This window comes from Kogia breviceps, chromosome 7 (assembly GCF_026419965.1).
Source record: "Kogia breviceps isolate mKogBre1 chromosome 7, mKogBre1 haplotype 1, whole genome shotgun sequence".
Classification (NCBI taxonomy): domain Eukaryota; kingdom Metazoa; phylum Chordata; class Mammalia; order Artiodactyla; family Physeteridae; genus Kogia; species Kogia breviceps.
This window is the reverse complement of record NC_081316.1, coordinates 42715455-42733715: the sequence shown is the minus strand read 5'-3', so window position 1 is coordinate 42733715 and position 18261 is coordinate 42715455. Positions and strand designations below refer to the sequence as shown.

At 45.0% G+C, this 18261-nt stretch overlaps 2 protein-coding genes across 43 annotated transcripts in view; one reads left to right on the top strand and one right to left on the bottom strand.

Moving 5' to 3' along the window:
- Nucleotides 1-17264, top strand: part of BMAL1 (basic helix-loop-helix ARNT like 1) — a 105626-nt gene extending 88362 nt beyond the window's left edge. For 13 of the 20 annotated variants that reach the window (XM_067038195.1, XM_067038193.1, XM_067038205.1 and 10 more), the window contains 8 exons: nucleotides 1675-1921; nucleotides 3238-3344; nucleotides 4729-4879; nucleotides 5689-5777; nucleotides 7325-7433; nucleotides 10366-10459; nucleotides 14566-14668; nucleotides 15640-16220. In XM_067038195.1, the coding sequence (XP_066894296.1) occupies nucleotides 1675-1921; nucleotides 3238-3344; nucleotides 4729-4879; nucleotides 5689-5777; nucleotides 7325-7433; nucleotides 10366-10459; nucleotides 14566-14668; nucleotides 15640-15800 (1061 nt within the window). In that variant the 3' untranslated portion in view covers nucleotides 15801-16220. Of the gene's footprint in view, nucleotides 1-1674; nucleotides 1922-3237; nucleotides 3345-4728; nucleotides 4880-5688; nucleotides 5778-7324; nucleotides 7434-8719; nucleotides 9145-10365; nucleotides 10460-14565; nucleotides 14669-15639 lie in introns of those variants that run through there. The other 7 variants (XM_067038197.1, XM_067038196.1, XM_067038199.1 and 4 more) reach the window with 4 other exon arrangements.
- Nucleotides 17106-18261, bottom strand: part of BTBD10 (BTB domain containing 10) — a 77018-nt gene continuing 75862 nt past the window's right edge. For all 23 annotated transcript variants that reach the window (XM_067038227.1, XM_067038220.1, XM_067038222.1 and 20 more), the window contains one exon: nucleotides 17106-18215. In XM_067038227.1, coding sequence (XP_066894328.1) covers nucleotides 17905-18215 — 311 coding nt within the window. In that variant the 3' untranslated portion in view covers nucleotides 17106-17904. The remainder of the gene's footprint in view (nucleotides 18216-18261) is intronic.

Below are 18261 nucleotides of genomic sequence, written 5' to 3'. Positions count from 1 at the left end.
GTTTAGCCACCTCCATGTTTACTGTTACTATCACTAGCTGGAGGCTACGCTGGATCTCACAGGCCTGGTGAAACAGGCTCCTCACGCTTTCCAGCCCCTCACATGGCCAGAGTGACCTTTCTAAAAGCAAATCTTGGGACTTCTCTGGCTGTCCAGTGGTTAAGACGCCACGCTTCCATTGCAGGGGGTGCAGGTTCGATCCCTGGTTGGGGAACTAAGATCCCGCATGCCACGTGGCATGGCCAAAAAATAGAAGAAAAAAAAAAAAGAGCAAATCTTCGTATCAGTCCCCTGTTTCAAACCCTTCAGTGGTTCCCGTTGCTCTTGAAGAAAAGTTTAAAATCCTTCACGTGACTTTGCAAACCCCCGCCCCTGACACTACTCCGTACGTTTGAGACTTGCTGACCTCCTTTCGATGCCTCCAAACCCTTTCTACCCAAAGTCTCCGTACGCTCTGTCACCTCTGACGGGAATGCCCCTCTCTCACCACCAGCTCCCCTCCCTGACTCACTCAAGCTCGTCCTTTAGAGTGGACCTCAATGTCTGTCACTTCCTCCCTCCCTCAGGCTGCCTTATGTCTGCTTGTAGCACCCTGCAGGGTTTCTTTCTAACACTTGCTTACAGTTGCAGTTATGTAGTTATTTGTGTGATTATTTGTTTAAAATATCTCTCCTCCATTAGACTGAATTCCACAAAGGCAGGTCTGATTTGTTTTGCACTGTTTCCCAGTAACTAGCACAGACCTGATGCTTGGTAAACTATTCCATAAGGATGTGTTTACTGTTGGAATCCACAGGTGCTCCACACTTAATGTGTCCCCGATTGAAATCTTTTCTCCCTCTCCTCTAAAACTTACTCTGTATTCTCTGCCCTGAGTCAATAAATTGTATAATACCAGCTAACCACTCAATCTGAAAAAGTTGGAGTCATCTTTATTTTCTTTTTTCCAAATACCAAATATTTTGATCCTCATACCAAATCCCAACAGTTCAAGCTCAGAAATTTCTCCTGTGTCCTTCCCTGCCTCATCTTCTCGGCACTGCCGTGGTACAGTCCTCAGCATCTCGTGCATGTCTTCCAGTTCACCCAACACACTGCTCCTAGAACATCCAAATCACGATGTGATTTTGCCGTTTCCCCACTTAAATACCTTCGGAAGCTCTCCATTTCCTATCTGAAAAAGGTTAACACATTTGTGAGCACATAATCCAAGGCTCCGACGATATGCTCCCAACCTGCCCTTCCAACTCTGCCCCCAGCACCTCCCTTTTCCCTTCTACCACACAGAGCGCTTTGCTGTTTCCTGTACAGGATACCTCTTTGTGCCTTTGTATGTTCTCAGACCTTTACAGATTCTGGTTCCTTACCCAGTGCTCATCCTTCTTGATCCACCTCCTTCATAGTTCTTCAGGGCGGCCTTCTTCTCTCCAGGGAGATTTAGCTACTGCTTCCTTGGTGTATGTGATGCCCTTTTGCTGTAACCAGCTCTACAAGGTGTATATAACACTGGATGATACCTGTTTTTTCTGTCTTCTCTCTCACTAGATGCTAACTTCTGGACAGTAAGGCTTTGGTGTTTATATTTTGACTCCCTACCTACATCCCCCGACTAGGCTGCCTGTGCCTCCAGGCCCCAAAGCCACACTGACATTGACCATGGGCTTTGCTTTCTAGCAGATCGAAAAAGCTTCTGCACAATCCACAGCACAGGCTATTTGAAAAGTTGGCCGCCCACAAAAATGGGGCTGGACGAAGACAACGAACCAGACAACGAGGGGTGTAATCTCAGCTGCCTTGTCGCCATCGGACGACTGCACTCTCACATGGTTCCACAACCGGCGAACGGGGAAATCAGGGTGAAATCTATGGAATATGTCTCTCGGCATGCAATAGATGGGAAGTTTGTTTTTGTAGACCAGAGGTAAGAGTCCGCACATTACCCTTGAACAATGATGATAGAGGATTTTCAACCCTGAGTAAAGCAGAGAAGACTGGGCCATCGGCTGTCTTTCTTAGGGATAGAGAGAAGGAAATGATGGGTGTATCTGCTGAAAAATGAGACCCAGTGGGTTATCATCATAAATACAGAGATTTTTCTCCATGTCATTCTTTGGCATGTAGAGACAATGAAGTGGGGTGGTTTGATGTCCATGGCTGAAAGAGAAATAGTAGGCATAGTATGCTATCTGAATCCATGGAAGGTTCCAGGACCATTAATTACTGTGATTGAAATTCTGGCATGTGGGACTCGGAAAAGATTATCTAGTCCTGAGCTGTCTGTACAGTCAGTCATCTGCTATAGTAACCCCATATGGCAATTTAATTTTAATTTAATCAATTTAAATTAAATTAAATTAAAAATTCAATTCCTCAGGCTCACTAGCTACATTTCAAGTATTTAGCAGCCACATGTGTCTAATGGTATCCATGCAGAACATTTCTTTTTCTTTTAATTAATTTTTATTGGAGTATAGTTGACTTACAATGTTGTGTTAGTTTCAGGTATACAGCAAAGTGAATCAGTTATACATATGCATATATCCACTCTTTTTTAGATTCTATTCCCACATAGGTGGAACGTTTCTGTCTTCTCAGAAAGTTCTGCTGGACAACACTGTTCTAGTCCGGTCTCATTTTTTATGGTGGTTGAACTGAGACTCAGCCTGAAGCCTGGCCTTTTCCAGAATTCACAACCCATCGGCAGTAGACTTGGGCTAAGAACCCAGATGTCCCCAAATTTCCACTGTTCTCTGCTGCCTCCTTAAGAGTATTCACAGGGTAGTAATTTTTCTGGCTATTAGATATAGTCACTAAATACTGGAAAATGAGGCGGCCACCTCTCAAGGTCCTTGTGGGCCCCGCTGCTGGAGCTTCTGGTGTTTGGTCATCCTGGTAAAAAGCAGCCAGTGAATTGGAGAAGCTTTGCCCTGGAGTTTAGAGTTCTACCACATTTTTGTCTAGTACAGTTACTACTTTTAAACCTCCTAAAATTTGATATCTTGTGCTAACAGCCCCTTTGAAAGGATTTTTTGCTTTCTTTCCCTCTGTTTTTATAGCCCTGATTGAAGTCAGTTTCGTGAGAAAAAAAACCAAAAAGCAAAACCCATGTAATAAGCCCTCTGAACCCACCAGGCTTTGACCTTGTTTTCACTGGCTGTAGCGGGATTCAGCCAGTGCAGAGATGCTGTTAATTGTCTGAATGGCTTTTTCTTTTTTAAAAAAAAAATTCCCTTTTAGGGCAACAGCTATTTTGGCGTATTTACCACAAGAACTTCTAGGCACCTCATGTTACGAATATTTTCACCAAGATGACATAGGACATCTCGCAGAATGTCATAGGCAAGGTAAGCTGGGCTGTACGACAGGTCTTAAGTTTAAAGTGCCCCCCTGCTTCTAGACTAGTCCATGTAACCTCGCAGAGAAATCTGCCTCTGTGACGTGGGAGTCAACCAGCCCGGGAGTCTTCAGGCCAAGACGTCTGTGAGGAGCGGAGGCTACTGCTTCGCCCAGCCCCATCTAGCCCCTTACAGATAACCCCCACCCCACCCACTGCCTAGCAGATTTCTATACTTGGGCCAGGGCAATTTCCGGAAGGCATCCCTTGTTCAGAGGATTTATCTGGACCCTATAAAGATTTCGTATGGCCCAAACAGATCTAATTCTTTTCCGCAAAACCCTGCATCACCTCCTACATTTCCCTCTTGATTAATGGCATGGCCAAATATGTAGCCTCCTGAGATGGAAACCAACATCGACTCCCTCCTTTACTTTTTCCTCCATCAGAACTGTTCATTCACCTCAGACATGGATTTTAAAGAGGCCCCTTTCTGCCACCTCCACTGCCAAGACCCTGGTTCAGCCCTTGTACCCACCTGATAATTGTGATGGACTCCTAACAGGCCTCCCCACTTGCTTCTGTCCCCAGTCCATCTTCCATCACTATCCCATTTATGCTCTGATAGATCAAGCCTGATAATGTCATATCCATGCTTAAAACCTCCTGCCTTTAGACTCGAGCCCAATCACCCTTGACAGATGTTCAGAAGACCCTCCACCTTCTGGCCCTGGCCCACCTCCCCAGCTTTGCCCCTGCCCCCATCTCCGCCCACAGAGGCCTCGTGCTCCAGCCACACTGACCACCTCTCCATTCCCTGCCCTACCAGGCCCTGCCACTCCTCGGGCAGTGCTGGGTTCTCCCCTCTCTCCCCTTGGCAAACTTGTATCCATCCCTCAAGACTCTGATCTTCTCTGCCTCTCCTGAGGGTGGGAGTCACATCCTGTCTCCTCTTTTACCTCCAGTGCCTGGCACATGAAAGATGCTCATTACATGTTTGTTACATGAAAGAATGAGGTTTCCATAGGTGAGTGACCTCTCTGAATCCAAATGTCCTAAAAATGCTGTACTGCCTTCAGGCTTTGTGATGGGGAAATAACATGGGCCCTTTGGACAGTACCTTCTCGTTGTGTGGTGTTTACTTCATAGCTGATTCCAGTTAGATGTCTAGAATGCAGTCAGTTATTCCCAGAGCCTTCATCTCATACACTCTGAAGAACAGTGACAGGTTCACAACCGAACTGGAAGGCTCAGAGTCAGACCCTCAGAAACAGCCGTCTCCCATGGCTTATTAGAGAAGGATGGCCTTGGAGCCTGAGAGCACTTAGGATTTGGTTAGTTTAATGCATTTGTCTGAGGAAACAATAATGTTCATGGTCTCTTTGTATTTTCAGTTTTACAGACAAGAGAAAAGATTACAACTAATTGCTATAAGTTTAAAATCAAAGATGGTTCTTTCATCACACTACGGAGTCGGTGGTTCAGTTTCATGAACCCTTGGACCAAGGAAGTAGAATACATTGTCTCCACCAACACCGTTGTTTTGTAAGTGTTGTTCGTACATCAGAAGCTCCCTTGCTTCACAGGGAAATGCCTTGGGCCCCTTACCTGGGAAAGGAAGGGGGTACAGGTGACAGGCAGTATTGCATCCTTTACTGCCGTCTTGCTGATATACTGTGAAGCCTCGGGACTGGTGGAAGCCAAAAGGTGGTTAACAAGGGATGAGCTTCAGTACTCATACCTCTGAGGCTCCAGCTGGTGGGATTGCTGCCGGAGACAGCAGCGTTTCCTACCCGGTAAAGCAGTCAGCCTTTGAGTTCCGCAGGCCTGGTATCCACTGGTATCACTATGGAGGGAAGGCTTGGTAATCTTTGAGAGGCTCACCAGCCCATACTGGCTTTGGCTGAGGAGGGGTGAGGATCTGCGCCCACCAGGCTGGCGGCCTGAGCCCCGGCAGCTGGAATGCCCCCTCAGAGGCTGCCGCCTGCTGGGTGAGCAGGGAAGGGAAGGCCCTCCTCTTTGGCCTGCTCCCCACATCTCCTTCCCCATGAGGTCCAAACCCCTCACCTGTAGGCGGAGCCTATCGAGGGGCTGGGGCCGGCAGTGGGCTGCTTCAGTCGCTACCTCCGCTGGACTGCGCCCCACCTGCACCGGGCAGGCCAGGCAGGCAGGGAGGCCAGAGGCCGCGGTGCTGTCCATCGTGTCCTCAGCGAGGAGACCTGTGTGCCACTCAGACACCTCATTCTGTGGCCTGTCCAGGTCCAGAGTGGACACCGGACACCTTGGCCAAGGTGAAAGGTGCACAGTTCTGAGCAGGCCTGACTCACGTTTCCTTGTTGCTGGGATGTTCACAGAGCCAACGTCCTGGAAGGTGGGGACCCAAGCTGCCCTCAGCCCACAGCATCCCCCCGCAGCATGGACAGCACGCTGCCCTCTGGAGAAGGTAACTATGTGCCGCCGGGGCGTCCGGGCTTGCCCCTGAGGAGCTGCTTGTGGCCACCATCCCCGAGCTCCCGGGATTTGGGGTCCCCAGCCACCATCTTCTGTGGAACAAGGGAGGCCTCGCGGGGATGATCACTAAGGACGCTGTCATCTCGCTCTCTCTGTTGAGCCTGGAATGCCGGGAACTTGTTTTGTGTCTTTGCTGAGGCTGCCCGGACCCTGGACGCCTTGACACGGCAGCTCCTGCCTGAGCTCTCCTCCCCCTGGGCTGCCAGCGGCTGCGATGTGAAGTGCTCTCGGTGATGGCCGCCGGGCGCCTGGGTGGGAGGAGGGGGTCCTTCGGCACCGGGCTGTGCTGCACCCGGCGGGGCCCTCCCCCGGCTCGGCCTTGGCTGCTGCTCTCCGCACCTGACTCCTCCTTCCTCAGGCCTCTGCTTGCATGGCTTCAGCCCCTGCCTCTGCATCGATGAATCCTACATCCGGTTTCACTCCTGAGCTTCCAGATCTGCCTTTCCAGCGGCCTCCTGGGCGAAGCCACCTGGAGTCCCACAGGCACCTATAACTCAGCACATCCAGATCGGTTCTCTGCACACACCCTCACCCACAGTCTGGTCGGTTAAGCCAGAAACCGTGACTCCTACCTCTCCCGTTATATCAAAACACACACTCCTGTCCCTTCTGTCTTTAAACCTCTCCAACCCCACTGTTGCTACCTCACCCTCCCCACCTGTTGCTTGGCTTACTGCAGATAACTTCCCAACTCTCGTCTCCCCACCCTCCTCTGCGCCCGCATCCTCCACTGCAGTTCATTCTCCACATGGTGAACTTGTGTCTTCTGTGTCAAGCACTCTGGTGCTCCTTGTCCCTTGTGGATACTGTTCAAATCTGTTAGTGTGGCATCCAAGGCCCTTCATGGTCTGACTGGTACCTGCCTCTCAGTTTCATCTGTCACTCCTCCATCATCATTTGTAATGAGTTTCTTGGTGTAGTCTCCCAAGTTGTGTCCTGCCTCAGTGCTCTTGCATACACTGGTTGCTGTGCCCGGAATGCTTTCCCCTCCTTACCTCTCTGCCAACCTACTTTATGCTCCTCTCTCAAGACTGAGCTCAGAGTTAATTTCTTCCAGGAGGTTGCACCTGGCCCTGCATGAGTTGGGTGCCTCTTGCTGACCTGTCAAACTTATCACACTTTGTTCCAGCCATTGTTTATCTCGTGTGTCTCCCCATTAGACTGTGAGCTCCTTGAGGGCAGGGATGCCGACTTATCTCTGTGACTCTGGTGTGCAGCCCAGTGGCTTTCGGCCAGCGTATGTTGAGTGCATGAGGAATTAGAAGCTTTAATATCCACATCTCTGATCCTGGAAGGAAACTTGAGCTTTTCCCTGCTGGAATGCCTTTTCCTGACAAGCTGTGGCTCTCATGTCCCTCAGGGTACAAGCCTAAGCTTGAATTTCAAGTGGATCATGGGATGAAGTGGATTTAATTTAACACGTGATAGCATTTCTCCCTCGGCTTTCCCCTTTCCCACTCTCAGATTCCTCTGTTGTAGGTGGCCCAAAGAGGACCCACCCCACTGTTCCAGGGATTCCAGGGGGAACCAGGGCTGGGGCAGGAAAAATAGGTCGAATGATTGCTGAGGAAATCATGGAAATCCACAGGCAAGTAACACCTAGTTGTTCCCTTAAACAAGTGTTCTCAACCCCAGGGCACTTTGCCCCCCAAGGGATGTTTTGTTGATGTCTGGAGACATTTTTGGTTGTCACAACTGAGTGGGAGGTTGTTGCTAAACATCCAGTGGATAGAGACCAGGGATGCTGCTTGCTAAACATTCTACAGTCACAGGACAGCCCTCCCAAGCCCCGACCCCTAAGGAAGAATTTTTCAGTCCAAAGTGTCAGTAGTGTCGAGACTGAGAAATCCTGCCTTTAAATAAGGAAGCTAAACCCAAACAGGCCAGAGCTAAATGGAACTCTGGGAGGCTCAACATTGTTATTACTTTGTATATGGCCCAAGGAGCTTCCCAGTGGATACATGAACACTAACTTTACAGGACTGCAGGAGCAGAGCCGTGAACTGCCATGATCTGGGCCTTGACAAAACATTAGCTTCTTCCAGTCAAAAAGTTGCCTAGGGTTGGTAATAGAGACCAAGCAAATCAGCTAGTAATAGAAGCTCCCTTGGGCGGAACTCCTTTTCCATATGAAAGAGAAGCAGCTCTGAAGCGGTTTATCTGGGTTGAGTCCTAGGCCTCTGCTTAGGAGATTCATTTAAATTCTTGGACTCTGTTGACTTAAGCCAAAAAAGGGAGGCAATGTCTATCTCCCCGAAATTGCCCTAGGATTGTGAGAGAACTCAGGAAAGTTCCTAGAACTGACATGTAGCGAGTGTTCAAAAATTGTTAATTAACTCTAAGTCTTTAAGAACAGTCATTGAGAGGGCAGCAGTAATCATAAGTCCATTTGAATTTGGGCAGTGGAGAGGGTGGTAACCAGGTCCTTAGGCATACAAGCTTAATGGAACATAATCATAGGATCCCTGCTGCCACTGGATTGATTCTCTCAGGAGAATTGGAGGCTGGCCTTGTTTTCTAATTGGCCACAAGTGGGGCTCTTATCCCAGTGGGATAACAGAACAGCACAGTTCTGTTCCAGCCCTTCAGGAATGACAGATGCTGTTTGAATCTACTTCAGGAAGGAGGTGTGGGTGCAGTTGTGCACTGATAATCTGGTGCTGATCAGTCCCGGCATACCCTGTGCTTTGCTCGAGGCCATCCAAGGATGGTATAAAACAGTCCTTGAACGCAAAGGTTTTACAATCTTTGCGAAGCCTATTTTCCTTATGATAAAAGAAAAAAGGGAGAGTGCATGGGCTGAAGCAAGCAAGGGAGGACGGTTTGAACTTGGCCTTAGCTGGGTTTTATGATGAATGTGGGTGTTCCTTCTAGAAAAGACAGGCACACGCTGGAATGGGCACGTGAGTGGTGTATTCAGGACACAGAAAGCAGGCCATCATCTACCTTGGCAGCCTCTTTGTAGAAAGGAACCACAGAGCTGTGATGGGAGATTGCTAAGAATTCTAAGAAATGATGTTGAACAGTTGAGACTGGACGGAAATTGGAAGACCCCGTGCATTGTAGGATGCTGAGCAGGTGTCCAAAGTGGTGTGTGTTAATAAGCATCGTGGAAGCTGGGAACTTCCTTGGCGGTCCAATGGTGACGACTCCGTGCTTCCAGTGCAGGGGGTGTGGGTTCGATCGCTGGTTGGGGAACTAAGATGCCACATGCCGTGGGGCACAGCCAAAAAAAAAAACTCCCCAAAAAACAAAAAATAAGCATCGTGGAAGTTGGATTGGAATAGGAAGAGATGAAGGTAAGCATGCTTAACAACCCGGGAATGAGGCCCACCTTACAGTGATAGTAGCGTCCAAAAGAGAAATCAGTAATTTAAGGACTGGATACTGAAAATGAAATAAGTAACTACGAAAAGGCAATTCTAAGATAGGGAAGCTGGGGAAACAGTGCTTCCATAGATGTAGGTAGGGAAAAATGGGAGACACTGAACAATTTTTCGGTAAGCGATTAGTAGTCATGTGTGTGGGTGAAGAACACCTGGTATATAGTTGTATCCCGCCTTTCAGAAGCTTATGATCCAGGAGAGAGAGAGAGAGCTTGTTTACTCACAAATGACAGAATTAGGCAGTACAGGCCAAGAGCCAAGACTGCTGGGCAGTGGAGGGGTCCCTGGGAGACCCAGAAGCTGCAGTCATCCATGTAGGTGCTAAGAGCCTGGTGGTCACGCGGCTGCCATTCAAGTTTCCCTAAACTCTAGCTGCGGTGCCAGGTCATGGCTTCCTTTGCTGAGGTCCTTCAGCTTGACAAGAGTTTATGTGGATTTACAGCTCTAAGTCTTTCCCTCTGTAAACCTACTATGCTGAGAAATAAGCTAGCTGAGGAGGGCTTGGACCCATTTTTCATCACCTGTTGCCTTAGAAGATGATGACGGCAACTGCTCATGCGAGGCCACCTTCTAGGTAGGGCTGAAACCGCCGCAGCACCCTCCATTTCCTGAGTAGTCGCTAGCTAAGCAGTGTTTGTAGGGTAGAGAATAAGTCATTTGCTGTGGATTCTAGTTCACTGTATCAAAGATAGAATGCCACCAACTCTGAGATCTGGATTCTGTGAGCAAATGAAACTGGCCACCTACTTGAAATTCACAAACCTGAAATCCAAACCCTAATCCAAGGGCTCTGTCAGTGAGAAGCTTGCCTCCAGGATCTGTGTTCTAGATCAGGTGCCTCTGGGATAAATCCAGTTTATCACCTATAAATTAAGTTTTATTGGAACACAGCTATATCCATTCACTTGCATATCATCTATGGCTGCTTTCAGGCTACGGCGGCAGAGTTCAGTAGTTGTGACGGAGACCATATGGCCTACAGAGCCTAAAACAATCACTCTCTAGCCCTTTACAGAAGGTTTGCCAATCCCTGTTCTAGGTGGTCTTCTACTCACCCCCATCCCTCAACAAAACACACACACTCCACTGAAAAAAAGGAAAGGCAATGTAACTAACTCCTCTTTTCTCTGACAGGATAAGAGGGTCACCGCCTTCCAGCTGTGGCTCCAGCCCATTGAACATCACAAGTACACCTCCCCCTGACGCCTCTTCTCCAGGAGGCAAGAAGGTAGGGCTGATGACTCTTAGACTAAGGCCCTTCTTCATCCAGAGAGCTCTTGCCCACGTTCTGAAATACTGGAAATAGGAGTATATAATTGTGGTTTTGCTGAAACAAGTAGGGCCCTTTTTTCCTCCTTGAAGTAAACGCATCTGTGTTAGGTGAGGTACAAAGCATACCAGCGGAGCTAGGGAGCCTTGCTGACATTGTTAGAGGATTTATCCCATGTGAGTGGGGGAAGGCAGAAAGAGATCTTTCTAAGGGTTGGGGAGCTATCAGTCCATTGTATGGAGGGAGGAATTCAAGAGCTCCCGTGAGGGAAGGGTCAGTGAGTACCTAAAACTATCTAGTTCTCTGCCGGGAGTTTTCAAGGGAGAAAATATCATTAGTGTCTAGTGCAGGTCCTGGAAACAGTGATACCACCAGCAGTCCTTTGGAAGGCAAGTCATGCCTTTGCAGTTGCAGAATACTTAGGGATCTGCCTGGGTTTCCTGTGATGAGACAGCACTGAGTACAAGTAGTTTATCAGTGGCCAGCCCTCATGAAGAACTGGCCAAAAGACTATATTATAGCCTTAGAAACCAATAATATGTTTTCATCTTTAGTGCTGATGAGAGCATTTACAAGCCTAGGCCAATGTTAGTTGTAAATCATAAATCTATTTATAGTGTCCGATGTTAACATAGGTTAGAAAGCTGCAAAGGCCAGCATCTTGAGATGTAGTCTTCCTTCCCCCTATCTCCCAAGACACGTACACAGAGAAAGAATATTAGTAATTTACATAGGGCACAAACTGTATCAAAAGCAGGACATGGGTTTCCAAAACTGGGCTCCTCAGAGACTCAGGTTACCAGGAGCTGTGGTGCTGCCAGGTAGGATTGGGGCGAGGGGCAGGTGATGAGGAACACAAGGTAGGAAGACTCAGGTTTCTTCCAGGGCAGCTTTACTTCTGATACATGAATTTTCTGTAAAAGTGTTTATCTGAAAAAAGGTTTTGCTTCCCCCCAAAAGGTTTGAAAGCCAATAAATTAATGGCTAAGAGCACAGTTGGAAGACAGACCTGGGTTTGAAGCCTAGCCTTAGCCTTGCCATGTGCTGGCTATGTGGCCCTATACAACTTTTTAAGCCTTAGGTTTCTCTATAATGCGGCTAACGTAAGTTAGGGCAGCCAGCATCTTTGCACATGAAGTCCTATTACGAAAGTATATATGTGAAAGTGCCTGGCCTTTGGTAATGACTCAGAAGATAGAACTGACAGATGAAGTCTGGGCTGGGCACACCCCTCCCCACTGTTCGCAGGCTGAGCTCTTAGCTCTGTTCTGTTACACCGCTAGGTCCTTCCTCCGTACTGGATCCACCGTCTCCTGAGCACGGTATCCTCTTCTTTGTGTCTCAGTTCAACTTTTAGGCACTTGATTCCCTGGTATTACCAAGAATCCCACTACTGTATTTTGGAAGCTCATCACTCCAGTTCAGTGCCTAAATATTACTCAGGGAATTTTCATATACAATCTCTCATCTTATCCTCACAACCTCATAGGTGACAAAATCCAGGCTACCAAATGTTACATGACTAGCCCAGAATTTAGTAAGTATGGCCCCAAACTAAATTCAGGTCTCTTGACTTCTGATTCTTTTCACACCAACAAATGCCAGAGATCTAAAAGTATACTCTGCATCACAAAGCCCCAGGTATTTTTGAGGCATTTTTGGAAAACGTGTCCTTTTCTTTGGGCTTATAAAAGTGGGTCTGAGAAGAAATTCTGAATGTATTCTGAGTCATCAGCAGCAGGACCTTATAAGAAAGGCATCTAAACAAGATGGAGTTTAAAATGACAGCATTAAATAGTGTACCAAAGCCACAAAAGTAAAGGTGGCCGCAGGCTTCTAACCCTTCCCACTTTCAAAATTGGCAGGTCCGAAAATGAGCCATTTAGCCTGCCAGTTGTTTTAATTAGGGTCAAGCTAAATATAATAAAAAGGAGGCTTAGTGAGCCTCATAGGTTCCAGGAGAGTCTGGACATCCAGAGGTACCAAGGCAGGGTGAGATAAAGCAGCAGTTCCCTGAATGTCATCTGTGGTCTTTTGGTGGGGTTAGGGAGGGGGCATCTTTTCAGTGGTCTGCATGGTCAAAAGTATTTTCATAATAATGCTAAACAGTTTTTTGTGTTGATATGTGAACTGATAGTGAAAAAGCAATGTTGGGTAAGACTGCTGGTGCTTTTACAAAAATCAAGCCTGTGGCACCAAACTGTACTGACAGTCACTGTATTTCACCACCGTATACTCGCAATAAAATAATAATAAATTTAAAAGCCAGCTTCAAGAATGTCCTTAATAAAGCAGTAAAATAATTTTATAAAATCCTTGAGTAAATCTTTTAAAAACTGTTACAAAATGGGAAGTGTGCATAAAGCACTTGCGCTGCACACAAAGTATGATGGTTGTCTCAAGGAAAAGCACTTGTGCGAGTGTTTAAGTTATAAACCGAACCCAATCACCTTTTTCATAGGAAACCATTTTTACTGTCGCAAACTATGGTTTTTCAGACTTGGGTATTTATTCAGTGTACATTTTCTTGAAAATGAATGAACCTGCGACTTCAAAGAAAACAACTGACAGTGATAAAATTTTAGCTTTCAAGCAAAAATTAGAATTTGGGGGAAAACTTGTGCCTGCTACTTTGAGCTTGACTGCTTTCCAAAACTTAAGGTATTTCTGATGTAGGTAATATTAACAGTGGTGATGTTTTGATGTTGTACAATGAAGTGTGTCAACATATGGAAGATCCGCGTAACTCAGTGAACCAGTATTTTCCAATGACTGATGTAAGATATTTCAAAATCATGCAAAGGTAAAAAAAGATCCATCCTAATTGCCAAGATATACCAATGGATTTCAACATAATAGTATCAAATTTTCATTGATATGGTTTCAAACTCCACATTGCAACTAATCTTTAAGAAACTTCCACTTGCTGAATTTTGATGTAATATCAAAGAATACCACGATTATATGAAAAGGCTATTAAAATACACCTCCCTTTTCCAACTGCCTATCTATGAGAGGCCGGAGTTCCTTCAGATATGTATTTCAAACAACATACCTAAACAGACTGAATGGAGAAGCAAATGAGAATCCAGTTAAATTCTGTTAAGCCAGACATTCGATTTGCAAAAAATGTAGAATGACACTTCTAACTTTTCGTTATTTTTGAAAATAGTTTTTTCATTAAAATGCTATCCATGTTAATGTGTAATAGTTTTATATTTTTTAATGTATTAGCTTTAACTTCACATATAGTAAATATTGATAAATATAGCCTGTAAAAACAAAAGTTCTTTGGAGTCCTCAATAATTTTTAGAGCATAAAGTCTTTTTGAGAGTCTCTTCAAAAAGTTGAATTGCAGAGATAAGGGTGTAATGCCATCTACTGGCAAGGCCTGCAGTCACTGCCTCTCCTGAAATCCCAGCTGCTACCGAATTCCTCACCTACATCCAACTTCTCAAAGGTGCTTTTCTATGAGACTCAGTCATGGGGCGGGGGTGGGGGGGAGTTGGGGGAGAGAGTTCTGCTACTGAGGAGTGGTAATAATACTTCTCAGTAGCCTCTCTTAAGAACTTAAACCAGTGGTTACAAATGTTGGCATCTGTGGTATAACTAGTGATGATTTATTCTAGTGTCTTGTTCATTTGTGACTCCTCAGAGCTGTTATCTCTTCACAGTGTAACAGTCCTTTATTTCTTTTAGTTCTTCTTCAGCAACATCTGTTGCTGTAAGTTTTTCTCCCTTACACGGGACCTGCCCAGCTGGGCTGAGGTTTAGTCCTTGGCCTTAAAGAAACATGTGAATGCTCTAGGGATTTTATTCAGCCTTTAAATTGCCTATTGGACTGAATCCAATAAGGAGAGAATTGTTTGGGGAAGAGGTTTTTTCCTTACTGTGACCATTCCTAAGAGTCTCTGATGTGAATTTCATCCCATAAGAAACTGAAGCCATTTGAAGCTTTTTCTCCCCACCTTCCTCTTTTCAACATGCTTCATTTTCTTGGTGACACTGCATAAAATACTGATTGAAACTGCTGATGATGTGAAAACTTCACTTTTGTTTGTAGATTTTAAATGGAGGGACTCCAGACATTCCTTCCAGTGGCCTACTACCAGGGCAGGCTCAGGAGAACCCAGGTTATCCATATTCTGATAGCTCTTCTATTCTTGGTAAGTAGCATTATTATTCATTTCCAATGCAAAGAGCTTGCAAAAAAAATGTGGCATAAAGTCAGTTTTAAGAACTGAACTGGAGGGCTTCCCTGGTGGCGCAGTGGTTGAGAATCCGCCTGCCGATGCAGGGGATACGGGTTCGTGCCCCGGTCCGGGAAGATCCCACATGCCGCGGAGCGGCTGGGCCCGTGAGCCATGGCCGCTAAGCCTGCGCGTCCGGAGCCTGTGCCCCGCAATGGGAGAGGCCACAACAGTGAGAGGCCCACGTACCAAAAAAAAAAAAAAAAAAAAAAAAAAAAAGAACTGAACTGGAAAAACAAACCAGTTCTAGGTAAACTTGATAAGAACAAAGTAAAGGTTTAAAATTTGTTTAAATCTTCACTTCAAAGTTGAGTTTAATGGTTGGGTTCTCGCTGGGGTCCAGATTTGTCCCTGGAACTCAAGAGGAGGCTACAGCGGCCTGGACACGGGCTTTTTCCCAATGTGTGGAACGTAATCTCTTCGGAGGGAGAGCCGATGCAGGTTCAGATAAAGCCTAAAAGGGTCATCAGTAAGCATTTCAGAGGGTATTAAAAGTCATTAAGCCAATGAAGAGTTTGCTTCTCCCACCCCACCCATCTTTTTCTCTACTTAGCTTTCTAGATCTTTTTTTCCTTAATCTCTATCTTCCTGTTTTTTTCCTTCTGTAATAATTCCCTCCTTATAACTGGTTATATCAGAATATTAAAATGAGGTCAACTCATACTTAATACTCTTCATTGAATTTTAAGTACTTCTTAAAAAGTTGGGTCTTACCTCTGAAAAACACCAACATTAAAAAAAATTATGGCAACCCCACCCCCCAAAAGAGCAGCCTCTCTCATCCTTCTCACCCTGTTAGGTATAATATTAAAAGTGTGCTTAGGAACTGCTTACTAAAGTTAAACATGCTTTGGTATGATCACTGACCAGTCTTTATCTCTGCACAGGTGAGAACCCTCACATAGGCATAGATATGATAGACAACGATCAAGGCTCAAGCAGTCCCAGTAATGATGAAGCAGCAATGGCTGTCATAATGAGCCTCTTGGAAGCAGATGCTGGGCTCGGTGGTCCTGTTGACTTTAGCGACTTGCCATGGCCACTGTAAACACTACATGTTGCTTTGGCGACAGCTACAGTATCAAAGTGCATTACTGATGGAGTTATACAGTCTGTGAAGCTTACCGGATATGGAGAACAGCTTTTATGTACTGTCTTCATAAAAGCCATCTCAGAGCCATTGATACAAGTCAATCTTACTATGTGTAACTTCAGACAAAGTGGAACTAAGCCTGCTCCAGTGTTTCCTCATCATTGATGATTATTGGGCTAGCTGTGGATAGCTTGCATTAATTGTATATTTTGGATTCTGTTTGTGTTGAATTTTTTAATCATTGTGCACAGAAGCATCATTGGTAGCTTTTATATGCAGATGGTCATTTCAGATGTATGGTGTTTTTACACTACAAAGAAGTTCCCCATGTGGATATTTCTTATACTAATTGTATCATAAAACCGTTTATTCTTCCTTGTAAGAATCCTTTACTATAAATATGGGTTAAAGTATAATGTATTAGTTAAATATTTTTAATAAATGTTTCCCTTGTTCTATAAATATTGTTCACATTTCAAATAATTAGAAAGAAAAATCCTACAGGGAAAAAAAATGCCACAGGGCTGGATCATTGATTTTCCACAGTGGGTGTTTAAGGATGAGCCACACCAAAAGCATTTACAGTGCTTTTCTGGCCTTCATAACAATTTTAGGGCATACATAATTTCCCCGTTACTAGTTTAGCTGTACTGTATTTTCGCTATACTATAATTTTAGTTTCTGTGAGAGCAAAGAAAGTTACTGCTTAAACACAAACTGCAAATCCTCTGAAATTTCACAAAATCAAGATTAGATAGAACAGACTGGCTTCTCTAATGTATAACTCCTCTACTACTCACAACTGTATGGCTTCAAACAGTAAGTGACCCTGGACCCAAAGCACCTAAATACTTCTGATTTCTTCGTGAATTGGGCCACAGAATATTAAAAAAACAAAACATAAACCAAAAACATTTTTGTGAACAATTTTCTAGGCAGAACATCACAGTATAATGGAGAAAACACTGAACCGGTGTCAGAATTTGGCTCTGAAACTTAAGGTTACTGTAGGACCTAGTAAAGGTATTTCATCCTTCATAGCAGGTTGGGCTAGAAAATGCAAATATTCCCTTTTCAGCTCTAACAATGTTTTGGATTTATAGTTTACTTTATAATTAGTGGGGAATATAAGTGCCTCATCACACATATACCAAACGAGTTCCTTGAGCTACCTGGTTTCTAGTTATACTGACACTAACAAGACAGGATACTGCTAATTATGAGATGGAAAATCTGGTCAAGGTGGTTATAAAGATCAGAAACATTAAAACAGTGGAATTTTATTTTGATGAAAAACGAGTTTACAATCATTTAATAAATGAAGAGCAAACACTTCATCTTCCTATCCCATAACTCGAAAAAAATCATTAGTAAATAAATATCTGAACAGATTAAGGGTAAGGCAGACTGGATAATAAACCACCTGAAGTTCACACTCCCTGCATGTGACTCACTTGAAAAGGATGAAAACGGCACTGGAAATAACTGATAAGATATGGGCATCGAATCTCATCCTAGTCATTCAAATAGCCCAATGATACTCGTTTTTTTGCTCATCGTGGGCAGCAAACTATACACATTTCACTGAAGGAATACTTTGATAGAAGCACTTATTTAAATTATATTGTGCATCACAACTATAAAAATGGCTTGAACAGTTCCACTTAACCACCATATATAAAGTGCAACTATATAATATTCTACATTTTATCTGGGGTGTGATGAATATCAACCTAGACTGAAAGTACCCCAGCTGCCAATTTCCGCCACTTCTGAAAAGATCTAGATGTGTGAAAAAGGACTGTCCCCCCCATACAAAGAACCAATTTCACAAACCTACCGGTAAACAAATACATTTATATACTGGAACCTCAAGATGCTAGGGTTGTACTCATTTAAAAAACCATTCAGCTACCTTTGGTCTTTAAAAAAATCTACACTGCAATATCCTGAACATCTGTGCATCTCACAATGCAGAGAGTGGCCTTGCAGTGCAGGATGAGGAGAGAGCAGCGTCACTGCGAAGAGTAGCATGCTATGGTTTCAAGCAACATCACCATCACAGCATGGGATTCTGTGCGTCCGGATCGAGGTCATTGTTGCTAGAAGGGGGATGGATAGGGAGAATATCCAGCTCATCCACTTGAGGAGTTGGGTGCATGACTACCAGCTGGTCCTGGGGAATGTCTGCGGCAGCTGCTGCAAGGTTGGTGATAGATTTACTCTTTACACACTGAAAGTCTACATGCCGACTCTTTCCTTCTTCCTTCTCCCAAGACATTCGAATAAAGGGTCTTTGGACATAGTTGTAAATCACTTCTGGGCGGCCCCCAGGCCTTTTCTTTACTTTTTCTTTGTAGGTTGGATAACCTGAAGGAGAGGGAGGTTTTAAAACCTGAGGATACGCACGCACACA